The sequence below is a fragment of the Heloderma suspectum genome, chromosome 7, assembly GCF_057233095.1.
Source record: "Heloderma suspectum isolate Gila_16-S chromosome 7, 16-S_ref, whole genome shotgun sequence".
NCBI lineage: Eukaryota > Metazoa > Chordata > Lepidosauria > Squamata > Helodermatidae > Heloderma > Heloderma suspectum.
Genome location: NC_139464.1, coordinates 119,563,107 through 119,580,052, shown reverse-complemented (window position 1 = coordinate 119,580,052; position 16,946 = coordinate 119,563,107). Strand labels below are relative to the sequence as shown.

The following is a 16,946-nucleotide window of genomic DNA, read 5'->3' as shown; positions in this document are numbered from 1 at the left end:
ATCAGTTAAGTGTAGAGAGTGAGGGGAGTGAGGCCCTTAAGTAGGTATACAGTTGTTTAGTTTCTAGTTATTTTTTTTACTGATATTGTGAATGATGGCAGCGAACTTGAGTCAAGAACAAAGAAAGTGGATTCTAAAGCAGTACTGGAGGACTGAAAATTCTGTCATCAACATTCTAAACAACTGTATATCTACTTTTGGGCCACCCTGTATATTATCTCTAATATCAGATCCAGTATGCCAGTTGCTGAGGGACATAAGCGGTACAGTGCTGTTGCACTCACGTCCCATTTGTGAGCTTTCCACAGTTATCTGGTTGGCCACTGTGGAAACAGAATGCTGGACTAGATAGGCCTTCGGTGTGATTCAGCATGGCTCTTACGTTCCCTTCCCTTTCCTCCATTCAGTTGTATGGAACAAGGAAGCAGAACTGCAGTCAAGAAAAACTCTTGAGGATAAATAAATAAATAAGGTGGGGGGTGGATATAATTTTCACCTAAGGCAACAAAATAGCTTAAACTATTTAAGCTATAATTTTCACCTAGGGAACTCCGCCATGCCCCCTCTTTAAGGAGCTTCCGCCATGCATTAAAAACGTGGTTGTTCAGGCAGGCATTTGGGGTAGATTAGGGTATTTTTAGAAATATGTTTTAACATAGAATTTTATTGTTTTAAAACTGTTGTATTGTTGTTCAGGCAGGCATTGGGATGGGTTAGGGTATTTTTAGAAATATGATGTTTTAATGTAGAATTTTATTGTTTTAAAACTGTTGTATTGTGGTACATCACCCAGAGTGGCCAGGTGACTGGCCAGATGGGCGATTAAGAAATTTAATAAACAAACAAACAAACAAACTGGCCCTCTATTTTTCGCTTCCAATATTTGGGTGGAGAAGCAGCTTGGAGAGGGTGACTTTGACCAGAAAAACAGCCAGTGAGGAAATGGTTAAGACTCCTCCCTCCCACAGTTCTCCAATCAAGTTCCCCACATCTTCTTTGAATTTAAAAACATGGGAGATTATTAAGCATGTCTGAACACACAGTACAGCCCTCAGCATCGGTACTGAATGCCTCTTACCTGGGTTTCCAATTCTGTCACTTCCAAATTCAGCTTATTTAGGTGTTTGTTTACAAAAGTGATCAAGGACTGGGGAGGAAAAGAACACCACGATCAAAGAAATTTAAAAAGCAACCAATATTCAGATTTTTTAAAATATTCTAAGAATAAACATTACACATCCACAATACAAAACCAGCAGTACACTTACACTGATTTAGAAGTATACCTTAACACTTTTATTATCTTTGGAATTTAGTGGAAATTGGGCCAATTTCATGCAATGACGTTTTAGCCCATGCAAGCAGTCTACGCAACTTCCACACACATGCACACATGGGCAAATATAATTATCTGTAAGTCTCTAAAAATATCTGATGCGAAGCCTAACTGGTCCTTTCAGGGGGCTTGCTACATTATTTTATGTTATTATTTATTTATTACATTTCTATACCGTCCAGTGGCTAAAGCTTTCTGGGCAGTTCACAACAGTTAAAACTATAAATACAACAGGATACAGCATAATATAAAACCTTTAAAACTTTAAAACTACAGTATAAAACCGATAAAATAAAAAAATACATCAAGCTAACTAGGCAACAGACTCATCAACAAGTAACAGGTGGGAAGGAGGAATGTAGTTCATCAAAGTCATACAAACCCAGCTGAGACTTGGAAAGTGGTTTGATAGAGCCATCATTCCCTGTTCAAAATATGAAGTTCCCTCATACCACCGTCAAGACCATTAGCCTCCCTAACGGAGGACTGTCTACCCTGAATATCAGTGGCTCTCCAAAGCCCCAAGCAGAGATCCTCTAATTGGAGTTCCCAGAGGTTGAACCTAGAACCTTCTGCATGCCAAGATCTGCTTTACCACCAAATACACATTTGTTCGTTCTGCCCTACCCTACTTTATAGTCCACAGAATCTGCAAAACATTTTTGCCCATTGACAGGACAGAAGAACTGGATTTATATATAACTGTGGGCAATGACAGCTCTATCAGAGATCTTTCATGTATCTGAAAGCCTACCATCTCATAGTTTTAGAGACATGAAGCCTGATACTTCTCTCACCTGCATGGGAAACAGCTCTGTCCATGCTTTGAAGTATTATGTGAGGCTCTGGGCCAAGGCTTTTCTATCATAGCTGAGTGATGGGACATACGTTGTGCAGGCCTAAGGTCCCAGGTTCAATCCCTAGAACAGCCTTTGTCAACCTGGTGCCTTCCAGCTGTGTTAGACAGCAAGTCCCATCATTCTCAGCCAGCCATTGGCCAGGCTGGCTGGGAATGAGAGTTGCAGTCCAACACATCTGGAGGATGCAAGGCTGGGGAAGGGTGCCCTAGCATCTCCAATTAAAAATGGAACCCAAATACAGTGGCGAGAAAAAATTTGTGAACCCCTTAGGATTGTCACAGATTTCCAAGCTAAAATGTTATTAGATCTTAATCTAACCCCATAGTCCTAGATAAAGAACAACAGACAACCTGATTGATACACAAACATGGTGCTTTTTCCACATTTATTTCTCCACAACTGTTTCAACATTCAATATCTATGCGTGAAAAAGTATGTGAACTTTCAGATTCAGTACTTGGTGGCACCCGTTTGAGCAGCAATGACTTCAAGCAAGCGTTTCCTCTAACTATTGGTCTGTCTCTCACAGCGGTTTCGAAGAATTTGGGCCCATTCATCCTTACAGAACTGCTTCAACTCAGTGACATTTGAGGGCTTCCTTGCATGAACAGCTCGCTTCAGGTCCTGCCACAGCATTTCAATGGGGTTTGACTTTGACTAGGCCATTCTAAAGGATGGAATTTCTTCTTCCACAGCCATTCTGTTGTAGATCTGCTTGTATGTTTAGGATCATTATCTTGTTGCATGATCCAGTTTCGGTTCAGCTTCAGCTCTGGGATGGATGGCCCGACATTCTCCTCTAAAATCTTCTGATACACCGCAGAATTCATGGTTGTGTCAATGAGGGCAAGCCGTCCAGGTCCTGAGGCAGCAAAGCAGGCCCAAAACATCACATTCCCACCACCATGCTTGCCAGTTGGATTGAGGTTCTTCTGTTCGAACTCAGTGTTTGTTTTTCACCAAACGTAATATTTGTCATTGAGGCCCCAAAATTCTACCTTCGACTCATCTGTCCAGAGAACATTGTTCCAGAAGACTTGGGGATCATCTATGTGATCTTTAGCAAACTTCAGACAGACAGCAATGCTCTTTGTAGAGATGAGTGGTTTCCTTCTGGCTATCCTCCCATGAATACCATTCTTGTCCAGACTTTTTCTGATTGTTGAGTCATGAACACTCACATTAGCCAAGGGGAGAATGGCCTGCAGATCCTTGGATGTTACTGTGGGGACTTCCTGGATGATGCGCCCGTTTGTTCTTGGAGAGATTTTGGTAGGACGACCGCTCCTGGGTAGCGCAACTGGTCTTGAACCTTCTCCATTTGTAGACTACCTAACTGACAGTGGTTTGGTGGAGCCCAAAATCCTTAGAAATGGTTTTGTAACCCTTTCTAGACTGATGAACAGGAATAACTGTTTTTCTGAGGTCCTCAGATATGTCTTTTGATTGTGGCACAACGTGTTTCCACACAACCATATGGTGAAGACCAAACTCACAAAGTTTCTGTTCCTTTAATAGGGTGGGGCCTCCGAAACTCACCCCTGAAGATCTACCTAATTACTTAAACACCTGATTCTAATTATCCCCTTTAATTGATGCAACCAGGGGTTCACTTCCTTTTGCACATACCCTGGCTCTTAAGTACTCATTGTTTGCCAAATTTATACACTGTTTTATTTCACAATACACAGAATTTGTTGATATAAACCCTATTGGATATTTAGAAAAGGACTGGTTTTGATTCACGAAGGCTATCATGGTAAAACTATGGAATTTCTGTAATTATCATAGGGTTCACAAACTTTTTCTAACTACTGTAGCCTGGCTGCGAAAGCCCTCTACTGAGCACTGTTGCCAGTTGGAGTAGGCAATGTTGGGACAGATGGGCCAGAGGTCTTCCACTTACACATTTAGTATGCGAAGCAGCTTGGTATTTTTCTTTCCATTACACATGTGGGGAGCCAAGGGTGATCACCACCTGCCCAACGGCCATTGAGTGATCCCAGATCTCTCATTTTCAATCAAACTACTGGAATACATAGGCTCAATTTTTTTAAAAAAAATAATTTCTCAATTTATCTTCATGTTCATCTCACCTATTTATCATTTCCCCAACTTATCTTAGTGTTAGAACAAAAGGGTGTGTTTGGGGGGCAGGGGGGGCAGTGTTTTGTGAGTCATCCCACACAGATTGCAAGGTTTTTAAATGCTGTTGAAAGAGTGTTCAAGATAATAAGCCACCCGCATTTGCTAACAGTGGACGCAAAACATGAAAACTGTGACAATGTTGACTAAAAGAAGGTAAACTCCTATCTTCTCCTTCCCACTCCCCAGATTTAGCACATTCTGCGCTAATTTTCACAAAGGAAATGTGTTTATGAGCTTTCAGTCACACATGCTGCGGAAATATCAAAATACAAAGGCAATACTGAGAAATTATTTGAATTATCACATCAGCACAGAGCTTTCAGTAGAAACAGTTTGGGTCGTTCATGTCGGCCCTTTATGACATCATTCTAAAGGCCTGTGTCATTGACTTGTACCAAAGGGTGGCATATGAACAAGAACAGCGGCCCCATGTCCAGGTCCTCCTCTGCCTCCCCTTCTCCGCAACATTCAGTACGGAAACACATGATGTGGTGTCGCCCTATCATGTGTTCCCTGTCCCTCAGCGGCCAATATGATGGTGGTGGCTCATCAAGGGATGAGGGATTGAAAAACAGCAGTCTCACATGTCACATCAGGAGAGGAAATTAAGAGAGAGGACAGGGCAGAGAGCAGGTGTTCTGGCCCAGCTTTACTGCTGAAGTCGGCCTTATAGTTTTGGAATGGCCCCAGGCCTGTAACCAAGTCACCAGTAGTTTTAGAGGGGCCTAGAGATCCATAATGCTTTAGTAGCGCAATACTCTTGCTAGCGGTCCTCTCGGCTGGTAAGATAAGTCAGAGGTCAATATCGCCACCTCAGCATATTCCATGCTAATGAGCTCTGGTAGCTTATCAGAGCCTAGGATGCGCCTGAGAAGTGAGGCTATGTTTATGCCATAGCTACAGGTGTCTGTACTGGGAAAGTTCTGATTGTTTTCCTCCTGACCAAGCACTAGAATCATAGAATCATAGGGTTGGAAGGGGTCTACAAGACCATCAAGTCCAACCCCCTGCTCAATGCAGGAAGCCTGATTCCCAGGCGGTCTCCCATCCAATTACTAACCAGGGCTGACCCTGCTTAGCTTCCAAGATCAGATGAGATCAGGCACATCCAGCCCTTTGCACTGTTGTCTATGCTGGGAAAGTTGCAGATGAATGCTAATTAATGCTTGCTCCTGTCATGCTGCCTCACTGCTGACATGTATGGTATAAGACCCATTGTACCCCTTGGCTCTGGGTTCAGAGAAGCTGTCTGATCCAACCATTGGGTACGCCTGTGCGCTATAAGTACTCAATTAAGTTTCCTTGTAAGCAAACCTGGATCTGGCTTATCATTATCTCGGCACCTCTAAATTCTGGAAGCCCATGGCTGGGGCATACAAGTTTATAGCCAGAATCTGATCAGAAGCGGTCTGGAAGGGTCTGGGCCTGTTCAGCCTGTGGAACATCAGAATCAGTGTCAGCTTATCTCTGTCAGTGTTGTCGGAGGAAACCAGGCAGGAGTTCAGTTACTCCTGTCCAGCTGCTAGCTTTGACCTTGGCAGGGAAGGGAGCCAGCAGTGTCTCTGTGAGAACCTAACGGAAGAGGGAGGGGTGTTCAGAGGTGTCACACAGATTGAAGCGTCACCCTTGAGGGGTGGAATGGAGATGCCCTGTTTGGGCAGGGGCCTCGTTGATGAGCTAAAACCCCTTGTCAGTTAGTTGTTTAGGAGGAGGGCAATCACAGCCACACCTTCACTTTTAAGCAGGTGCCCAGGCTTGGAGCCTTTGCTAGAAACATTCTTGTCCTCACTGCCCAAAATCCTCTCTGTTTGGACTTACTACTGTCTGAGCCTCTTGAGGCACTATTCACACAGACTCGCCATCCAATTTGGACCCTTGTCTCTTTGAATTTTGCACTGTTAAGAACCTGCCATGAAAAGTAGTGCTATACTTTTCATAGACCTTGAACTCTTGTTTGCTATGGATCTGGACTCACGGTGCATGGAGATACCAAAGTGGAAGCTAGGGTCATTAAAATCTCTGCGTGTGTGGGATTACTCTTACTCTTGAACTTGTCTTGACTCTTGGACTTGAAAGGCCTTGACCTGTGTAACGTGGAGGTTCCAATGAAGATTTCAAGGTTGGACTTAACCTCTGCATGTGTGGAGTTGTTTAGGTCTTTTTCTAGAACGCTTCCCTTCGATTGCCTGGGATGATTTACACCAGGAATCATTCAAGTCCCTTGGCCATCCAGAAAAGAGTCACCTGTGGTTCTCTTTATATGATGAATGGGAATGGGGCTGTTCCCCATCTGTTAAGTTTTATTTACTATCATCATCACATTCTGCCTTTCTACCAAATGCAGCCCTCCTACAGCTGCTAACAATGATAAAATATGATAAAATAATTTATCAAATGATAAAATAATTTAGTGCAATAAAGCAAGAAATAAAAACAAGAAGCCAGTCCAACAGACGACAACAGCAAAACAGAGAAGTACAACTCAAGGGCCACCAAAGGTTTGGGCGAAGAGATGTGTTTCTACTTGGTGCCTAAAAATTAACCATGTAGGCACCTGACAAAGATAGCTGGGCAGAAGATGAAGATCCAAAGCACATTTAAATGTGAATGTTCAAGAAGATTTTTTAAAACCCCATGCAGAAATAAATAGCATGGGATGGATCTAGGAATAAACAAATGTGACAGTTCCACAGGCAGAAAATAGACTTATTTGTATTCTGAGAGATTACAACGGGGAAACCAAGTTGTCTGGATCTCTGACACGGTTATAGTTATTAGCTTTGGCTTGTTTTCGAATTACTTCTGGAGCCTGTAGCTAACTGTCACCAGCTATATGATTTCTGAAGAATGTAACCATTACGCTAATACTATGGGATGTGCTGCAATAAAAGCATCTCACTGATTTGGAGTGTCCTGTGCCAGAATGCCAGAGTGTGTGCTTGAAAGACTGGGCCCATGACCGCTGGTGGGAAGAAGCAGCAGCAGCAGTAGCGACCACCCCAGGAAGCCCCGCTCACATGTGTGTGAGCAAGTATGAAAGAGAGGGAGCCTTCCATGTGGTGGAGAGAGGAATCCACCAACTCTCTTGCGTAGGCCCCACAAAAACCTGAAGCGGCTTCTGATCACACTGCACGTTTCACTACTACGTATATGGGTGTCAGGATTCCTTTAGCCCCCACTTTACTTCTTGCCTAAACATACACAGAAGACTTCAGTCTACAGCTTTTAATCCATTACTTCACAGGGTCACACAGATGCAAATTCTCAGTGACTCTCTGTCTACAAAGGAATGTCTTCAGGGGATTCAAAAGGAAGTTATGAGAGTTGCCTGCCGTTTGAAGAGGGAGGTGGCCTGGCTAGCCTAACTTAAGGGGAGGAGGTCCCTCTCTTCTCGTGAGGCCTCTAAGCGCAGCTTTTCATGGAAGGCCAATCGGGTAGACCGTCAAAGTTCCGCCCCAGCCTTCTCTCTCTTTGCTCTGTGGCTGCGCCTGGCATCTATTAGGTCAACCTCCTGTTCGCTGCCTCTCAGAGGGGTGGTTGAGGAGGGACCCTCAAGCTCAGCCATCTGTACATTTGTAACCTGAGAAGCAGGCCTACTCATATCTGGACTAGCCTGGGAAAACACCTCCCCCGTGTCTGATGGTTCTCCTTCAGATTCTGAACTGCTATCCCACTCCCTGTGCTCAGAAACACCCCTGGCAAGTGTCCTGTCTGTCATTGTACAGTAATCTCTGTGGCAGCCTGTAGCCTCCTCAGCTTCCCACACTTCAGTTAAAGCCATCATGAGGAAGAAATCGTGAGGCAATTCCTTCCATGGAACTTTTTCAGTTCAGAAAGTGCAAGTGGCCTGGTGGCCTCCCCCATGTCTGGTGGTTCTCCTTCAGAATCTGAACTGCTATCCCACTCCCTGCGCTCAGAAACACCCCTGACAATGGGGAAGAAGAGGTGGTCCTAGAGGTAGATGTCACTGTTGGGGAGCAGACACTTTTGGGGGGTAACACCTAGTTCTGCTGTTAGAGTGGGAGATCCCTTGCCCTGAAAATGGCATTCATTTCCACATACCATTTAACAACACATCACAGGTTTTAAGCAGGCATTCACATCTAGATCCTGTCCTCTCATCCTCTGAAGGCTGTTGTCTTGCAAACTTTCAAACTTTCATGCTTGAAATAAGTTCTTCTACTATACAGTCAAGGCCAGAAGTATTGGAACAAGGATAACTGTTTTGGCAGTTGGCCTCTGTACACCACCACATTGAAGTTGAAAGGAAACACACCCAGGTGGGAGTGAAGTCAGGACTTTCAGCTGTAACTCAAGGGGTTTGACAAAAGTGGGGCACTAACCATTCAGGAAGGACAGCCAGTGGCACACACACACACTCGTCGTTGGTGGCTCATAAGTAATGGAACAAACCAACATCATTTCAAACTTAAGGATCGCCTTTAATACCTGGATGACAATCCTTTGCAGTCAATGACTGCCTGAAGTCTGGAACCCATGGACATGACCAAATGCCGAGTTTCCTCCCTTAAGATGCTTTGCCAGGCCTTCACTGCAGCTGACTTCAGCTGCTGCTTGTTTGTGGGTCTTTCTGCCTTCAGTCTTGTCTTCAGTAAGTGAAAAGCATGCTCTATTGGGTGGAGATCAGGTGACTGACTTGGCCATTGAAGAACATCCCACTTCTTTGCCTTGAGAAACTCTTGGGTAGCTTTTGCTGTATGTTTGGGGTCATTATCCATCTGCAATATGAAGTGGCGTCCTATCAGTTTGGCAGCATTCGGCTGAATCTGAGCAGAAGGTATAGCCCTATACATTTCAGAATTCATCCCGCTGCTTTTATCAGCAGTCAGGTCATCAATAAACACCAGTGACCCATTTCCATTGGCAGCCATACATGTCTCCACCGTAACACTGTCTCCACCGTGTTTGACAGATGATGTGGTATGCTTTGGATCATGAGCTGTCCCTTTCCTTCTCCATACTTTTCTCTTCCCATCATTCTGGTACAAGTTAATCTTGGTTTCATCAGTCCAAAGAATCTTATTCTAGAACTGGGCAGGCTTTTTTAGGTGTTTGCTGGCAAAGGCTAATCTGGCCTTTCGGTTCTTGAGCGTTACCAGTGGTTTGCACCTTGTTGTGAAGCCTCTGTATTTACATTCATAAAGCCGTCTCTTGACTGTAGATGTTGACAATGACATGCCTATCTCCTCAAGAGCGTTCTTGACCTGACTAAATGTAGTGAAAGGGTTCCTCTTCACCGTGAGCAGAATTCTGCAGTCATCCACTTTAGTTGTCTTCCGTGGTCTTCCAGGCCTTTTGCTGTTGCTGAGCTTGCCAGTTAATTCCTTCTTTTTCAGGATGTTCCAAACTGTTGTATTGGCCACTCCCACAGTTTTTGCTGTCTCTCTGATGGGTTTATGTTGTTTCCTCCGCCTAATGATGGCCTCCTTCACTCACATGGACACCTCTTTGGACCTCATGTTGGGAATTCCAGTGAACAGCTACCAAACACAAATGTAACACCCAGAACCACCTCCAGGCCTTTTATTTGCTGGATTGGTCATGGGGTGCCCAGGAAACAGGCCACACTTGGCCATGCAGCTGCTTGTCAGCCATTTGTTCCATTACTTGTGAGCCACCAATGATGGGGGGGAGGTATGCCACTGGCTGTCCTTCCTGAATGGTTAGTGCCCCACTTTTGCCAAACCCCTTGAATTACAGCTGAAAGTCCTGACTTCGCTCCCATCTGGGTGTGCTTTCTTTCAACTTCAATGTGGTGTTAAACAGAGGCCAACTGCCAAAACAGTCATCCTTGTTCCAATATTTCTGGCCCTGACTATATAAATCAGCAGAAAGAACAACTTTCTCATGCAAGGGCTGATTCAGACATTACGATGCCCTTTACGTGAGCACCTCAGGAGAACACAACGCCACTGCCAGACTAGAAATCGGAAACAGGAAGCACCTGTGTGCTTCCATTCTTACGGGGATCAAGCCATTCACCACTACACGAACAACCTGATAGGGCCAGTTCACCCAAACAATATCTCCACATAAGCCTGGCACAGCTGCAAGGGGATCACAGGAGGGCCTCAGCATTTTCGAACCTGTCCTAAGACTTCGAAAGGTTTTTTTAAAAATGCATGACAGAGAATAGGGGTTTGAGAGGTATAGATTTTTAAATATATTGTTAAAGGTTTGAGGTTCTTAAAACCAAAAGAAAGAAATCACACCCCTCTCCTAAGCTCTCCCTTTATTCTACTGCATAAACTACCTCAGAAAATCAATTTTTCAGTAACATGATGGGAAGCCTTAAAAAAAATTATTCCTGATTTGTTAACTAGGGAACCAAGCCTGTGAAAGTAAGCCCCTTAGGGTACAATCCTCTGCATATTTGGACAGAAAAAAGTCCCACAACTCCCAGCATCCCTCAGCCAGCACAAATTATCTGAAAAGAATGAAGAATTCCTCCCACTGTCCCATCAAATACAAACATTTTACCTTTTTTACTACACTTAGTTTATCCGGAGCATGGTCAAAGAGGGTATCAAAAGCATCTCGTTCTGGTTTAAGAGAGAAAAAGACAGGAGGCTTTGTTTAAAAAAAATCAAAGACAATTCTTTAGTGAGAGTTCATGGAAGCAACGTACGCACGGTGATTATTTTAATTCAATGCTCATCAAAGGAAACCATGCAATGGATGCATAAGGCAAAGCGAAGAACGGAAGCATGGCCAGCCTTATCACCAGGTAACCCAAAGACTGTGTCTGAAGCAACGCTTTGATTTGCACAGGAGATGGAAGATATCTTTTTAGTCCATCATTGCCTGAGCGGGCAAACATCTACTCCTCAGAAACAGCAACTATTCACCATGCAGATGGCCACATTTAACAGGAAACAGGAAGTGCTGATCAAGCTGGATTGGGACCAAAAGGGGCAGAAGGCAAAGGAAGGAAGAGAACCTGCTGCAATAGGGAGGCAGGAAGGCCGCCAGCAGCACAGACAGCAGCTGTGGGATGGTCCCAGGCTCAGGTGTAAGATAGGAAGGAGCGAGGCGAAGCCCATCAGACCACCCTAGAGGCAAAAGTGCTTACGGGCAACCCAAAGTAGTGGGAGACTCAATGAAATGCCACACTAAAAATAATGTGGTGCTCCTAGTTTAAAACAGTGCATTCATGTAATTTTGACTTTTGCATCTTGCACTCAGGCCCCCATTCTGGGTTTATTTTCCAAGTTAAAATAAATTACTTACCAAATCTTCCCATCATCATCCTGCAAATCAAAGTTTTAGAAAATGCTTAGTTAGTTCATGAATAATGGGTTCCTAAGAGTCCACAATTTCATCGGGAAACCATGAAGGCCTTGATCTGAGATCAATGTTGCTGCGCAGTCTTTTAAGAAAGGCAGAATTACCGCCTCCTAATGTGAAAGGGAAGTTTTCTCTATTTATTATATACCAGTACACGAAATTCTGAGATCCCAAGGGCCTGTGCACGCCCAATGGGTTTTAAAAACCTTTCTTTCTTTCTTTGAACTTCTGTCTCCCCGTGCCATATCGCAAATTGCTTTTGAAGCTCCCCTCAGTTCCATTCCATGTGGGGCTGTTACTCAAGACACACAAGTTCAACGTCTCTCAGGCACACATGAGTTAAATGGGTCTGGGGAGCCTGGGCCTGTAGAGCTATAGCATGGAAGGACAACATACATTTCACGGCACTGACCACTTTGATTGTGCTGCTTATAGATAGGGGTTTGCACTTGATTAGAAAGACAGGCTTTCATGGGTTTATCAGTGGTTTTCAATGGCCCGGTTCACATGATCACTGCAGCCTAAACAAGCCATGGTGGCTTGTTTAAGCTGCAGCGCATGCTACACCCACGGCCTGTTGTTGGATTATTTCAGGGTTGTTTCCCCCTCCAACAAAACAGGCCTCCCAGGTCTAGATGACACAACAAGCTGCACCCAGGCAGGTAATTAGGCAAATGGTGCCCAGCATGTTCTGTGATCATTAGAACTGGGTCAGTAGCAGTAAACTTAGAAGTTCCAGAGTTCTTGAGAGAGGGAAGGAGGGAGGGAGAGAGCGCGCACGCCCGCATGCACAACTATATAGCATAATGCCTAACTTAATAGGTTCGGCACAACAGTAATCCTAGGTATAAGTTACCTGGAAGTAAACTCCATAGAACTCAGTGGTGCTTACTCCTGACTTCACAGGTTCAACTAGTAAAAAAAGACTGAGGTTTAACCAAGAAAAAAAAAACCCTTCAGCTTTGAACTGGAAATACAAACAAGCTGTCAAGGAATGCCCCTGTTGTCTTCTGAACCCTCCAATAGCCAGAATCAACAGTCAGGCAAAAGGGCTGCTTTCCAAAGCTTTATTTCCATTCAACCTAATGAGGCTTACAGATGCTAATTGCTTGAGACTCAGAGGAAAGACAAAGGAACAGCCTATCAGGGGTTTCTAAGGGTTAGGACGTCAGTTAGTCTCCATTTGGAGAAAAACGCGGCAACTCTCTGAACTTAAGGATTAGGAGAGGAAATTCTCCCTCTTTCCCGTGGGGCCTCAGGGCGCAGCTGCTGACGTTGAGCCAACCAGGCTGAGCACCTAAGCTCGGCTCCTGCAACCTCTTGCTTACGCCTGCGCCTCGCATCTAAAAGCTCAAGTTGTCCCTCCCTTTCCATGCTAGGGTCAGTGTCGCTCCCAGGAATGTGAGCAGGGGGGGCTCCCCCTCCAGCTGAGCCTCTGAAACCTGAGAGGGTTCCTCTCCCACAGATTGTATCTCCTCCTCAGAATCAGAGCTGCTTTGGGACTCTATGGGCTCAGATCCAACCTTGACACAAACTTGCAAATAAGTGTTGCCATTTCAGCTTCAAGAGTGAAGCAGGGAGCCCGTCAAAGAAAAGGAAAGAAGCATCCAGCTTAATTATGCCTTTTGTAACTAGAATATATACATCAGTGGTTTCCATCCTTTTGCTGCCCGAATTAGTACTTTGCTGCCTGAATTGGAGCACAAGATGGTGTGGCCCCTGCTAGGGACAACACTTTAAAAAGCCTTGTTGCACCATCCACAAATCAATGCCTGTCTTTAACGATCTCCCTCACTTCTGATGCCTGACACAGCCTACATCACCTTATTGCATGGCAGGGCCCAGTGCCAGCAGCTCCAGGTTTTGGAGGGCCCTGGGCAAGACACCCTGAATAGGGCCCCTCCCTCAGTGTGTCTACTTTCTCACTGCCATGGTCACCCACTGCTCTCGCTCATCTTTTCTCATCAGAGGCGCAGCAACTTCGGGGCTTCTGTCAGTAGGGCCCAGCTTGGGTGGGGACTGTCGGCAGGTGCTTGACCAGGCCAACCCTTGACGTGGGCCCTGGTAGGGCCTGTCTGAAGTTCCTCAAGGAGCAGATCAATAAAGGTAGACAGGTTTATCCCAGAGACAGCTTGCCCACCACTACTGTGCATTACTACTACAGGGGAGGCCTGGGCGTGTCCTAGTGTGTCCTCAGATGACACCAGGCAACAGTGAGGCCCAACAGGCCTGGCTAATACCCCATCCAAACCAAGTGTGCACCCCAGAATATGTCATAGAATCATAGAATAGTAGGGTTGGAAGGGGCCTACAAGGCCATCGAGTCCAACCCCCTGCTCAATGCAGGAATCCAAGTCAGAGCATCCCTGACAGGTGGCTGTCCAGCCTCGTCTTGAACGCCTCCAGTGTGGGAGAGCCCACCAGCTCCCTAGGAAGATGTCCCGGAATCCCTTGCAGTGCACAGGGTTTCCTTGGCAGACAAGTCACCATGTCTATTTATTCATTTTATTTATTTATATCCACCTTTCAGCCAAAGAACAGCTCTCGGGGCAGAAAGGCTGGAAACCATTGATGTATATATTATAGTTACAAAAGGCATTCAAACGTCCAGATTCCCTTTAGCAGATAAAGGGACCGTGCTATACTAATTGATTTCAGGTAAGAACTCGACGTGCATTCACACAGAAGCGAAATAATGCTGATCATCCAACTTTGTGCATGCCATGGCAAAAGGACAAGGAGAGCGGTGCTTACTCTGTGGTAGTGGTGAGCTCCTCCGTGACATGGGCTGTCTGGAGTAGCCCTTCCCGCTTCTGGAAGACAAGAAGGAGAACAGAAATCAATCTTGCTGGGATGTCAAAAGAACTCGAAGAGCCAGAAAGCATCTGCTAAAATGGCCACCACAAAGAGAGACCGAGTCCCAAGATGCTGCTGATATTAGAAGCCCAATGTAGCTCAGGATCCTAATGTTGATTTGAACAGCTAGATTAATCTTTAGAACAAAGGCATAGACATTTTGCTGCTTATCTTTGGCCCAGTTCAGCAGTTGCCCTTGCTAGGGCAAGGGCAGGGACACTGTTCTGTGACTGGCTCCCACGTCCCGTCAGTAATCTAATTCCTGCCTTGTGCAAGTTATATACAGGATCGTAAGGCAGTTGTAAGGATTACTCAGAGCCTAATGGCACATTATGCTGATGACATGGCAAGCAGAAGGGCTCTCCTGGCACAGAACGTGGCGGGGCCCTCCCGCAAACCATCCCTATGAGGCAAAGAGAGCGGGAGAGGTTTAAAGTACTGGCTAACCTCTTGCCTTTCCCTGATCTACCAGGAGGAGAAAGCCTCTGTAGTGTCACAGACGGACATGAGAAGCCTTTGCAGAGGGCTGGAGTCCTCTTCCTTCTCCTGGCCAGGCTAAACCTCCAGACCTACCCTGCTCCTGTTCCTCTGATAAACAGCAAACAACGTAAGAATGGGGAGGCCCAGCCGCAGCAGTGAGGAGAGGACGTCTCCCTTCAGGCAGGGAGCCAATACTGCAAGTTGGTTCTGAGACGTCAAGCACTTTGAACACTCGAACAGCATGATGTAGATTTTGAGCAGTAGTTTAAAACTGTTTGGCTAACTAGAATGGTACTCCTAATCAATTAATCGAGCAATAGATTGGCGGGGGGGGGATTTGTTTTTAATTCAAGTACTTCTAAACACTACAGAAGATGGCAGCCACCATCTTAGAACACTCCCTCTTCTTTCACAAACAGGAAGGGAACACCTCTCCTGAGACGGCACCTAGTGCATCTGATACATGCATCGTCTAAAAACAGAGAAAAGATGCTTTTCCCTCAAAACAATTCAATAACGCTGAAAATGAATAAAAATAAATACGCTAATTGATTGAAAACAGGTATGGTTAAATCAATTCAGAATTCCTGAACTGGATGACAGCCCAAATCTCGGGATACCCATTGCCCCTGAGGCACATTGGCCCACAGCACCGTCATCGTGCAAATGCATTAAACTCACATCCTAAATGTGCATTATTTTGCTCCTCTTAAACAAGGCAAGGCAGGCTGGGGAGGGGCAAAAATTCTTCTCTTTAAAGTCAAATCTGTGCCACCTAGTGGTGCTTTCCTTAAATAATTTTTGAAGCAGTAAGGTGCCTGACAGATGCATTTTGCTCCGCTGTGCAGGGAATGGCATTTTCTACTAGAGATCCATTTTCTCCCATCAAATAATAAACCAGCGAGACATCTCTCAACACACAAGGCTGCTTAACTAGAACATCCAGATACACTCCTCTGCCTTCAACAAAGTCATTCCAGTTGGTTGCGCTGTTATGGGAATTGTCTCATTTCCCCCACCAAGAACTATCATCAAGCCACAGAGGCAACCAACATCAACAAAGGGCTTACATAGTACACTGCAGCTACAACAGTTACCAATACAGAAAGGATTTTCTTCTTTTTATCCACAGATTGAAGAGGGCTTCATCTGTTATGAGATGTGTGCACACCAGCTTCCTCAAGCAGATACCCACCAGATGTTCTGAAGGACTCCCCCCCCCCAGCTCCTGCCCTCAGCACAGTATCCGTCCCAGAATCCCCAGTGAGAAACCGATGGGCAGTGCATCATTCCTGCTGGGGAAAAGGGTTTCCACTGCCTTCTCCTGCCTTACCCCAAGATATGTTTCTGGGCCTTGGGGCAAGAAAAAGGGTGCAAGGTGCTTTGTGAACATCCTTCTGAGCATTTTCTGGGCATCCGCACTGCACACCTTTACGAGACTTTGATCTGAATTCTTGCAAGGACATGAACCCCTTTGGGGGCTAGCAGCGAGGTGCTCACCCACCCCTAGCTCTCTTTGGGGCGGGTCCGTTTAGCTATCATGGCTAGCAGATGTTGGCAGACCTGTCCCTCAATAAATCAGTCTAATCCAGCGGTAGGCAACATGTGGCCGCCCAATGTTTTGGACTGCAGCTCCTATCAGCCCTAGCCAGCATAATCTATATAGTGAGGGATGATGGGAATTGTAGGCCAAAACATCTGGAGGGGCAAAAGTTGCCCATCCCTGTTCTAATGGAATCCTTTTTTAAAAGCCATCTAATGGATATCACTACATCTTATGACAGCATACATCTTAGCTCAATTGTGCATTGTTTGAGGAAGCATTTCTAAGATGCTGTATTGGCCCAGGCCTGTAACCGAGTTACCTGTAGTGTTAGAGGGGCCTGGAGATCCATAATGCTTTGCTTAAGTTCATTATTGGTGCAATTCCCTTGCTAGTAGGCCTCTGAGTATGTGAG

At 45.3% G+C, this 16,946-nt stretch overlaps 1 protein-coding gene across 5 annotated transcripts in view; it reads right to left on the bottom strand.

Moving 5' to 3' along the window:
• PARVB (parvin beta) overlaps positions 1–16,946 on the bottom strand; it is a 68,892-nt gene that overhangs the window by 13,524 nt on the left and 38,422 nt on the right. For all 5 annotated transcript variants that reach the window (XM_084811239.1, XM_084811240.1, XM_084811243.1 and 2 more), the window contains exons 7-10: positions 14,407–14,465; positions 11,596–11,615; positions 10,846–10,907; positions 1,079–1,147 (exon numbers count right to left, since the gene is read on the bottom strand). In XM_084811239.1, the coding sequence (XP_084667365.1) occupies positions 1,079–1,147; positions 10,846–10,907; positions 11,596–11,615; positions 14,407–14,465 (210 nt within the window). The remainder of the gene's footprint in view (positions 1–1,078; positions 1,148–10,845; positions 10,908–11,595; positions 11,616–14,406; positions 14,466–16,946) is intronic.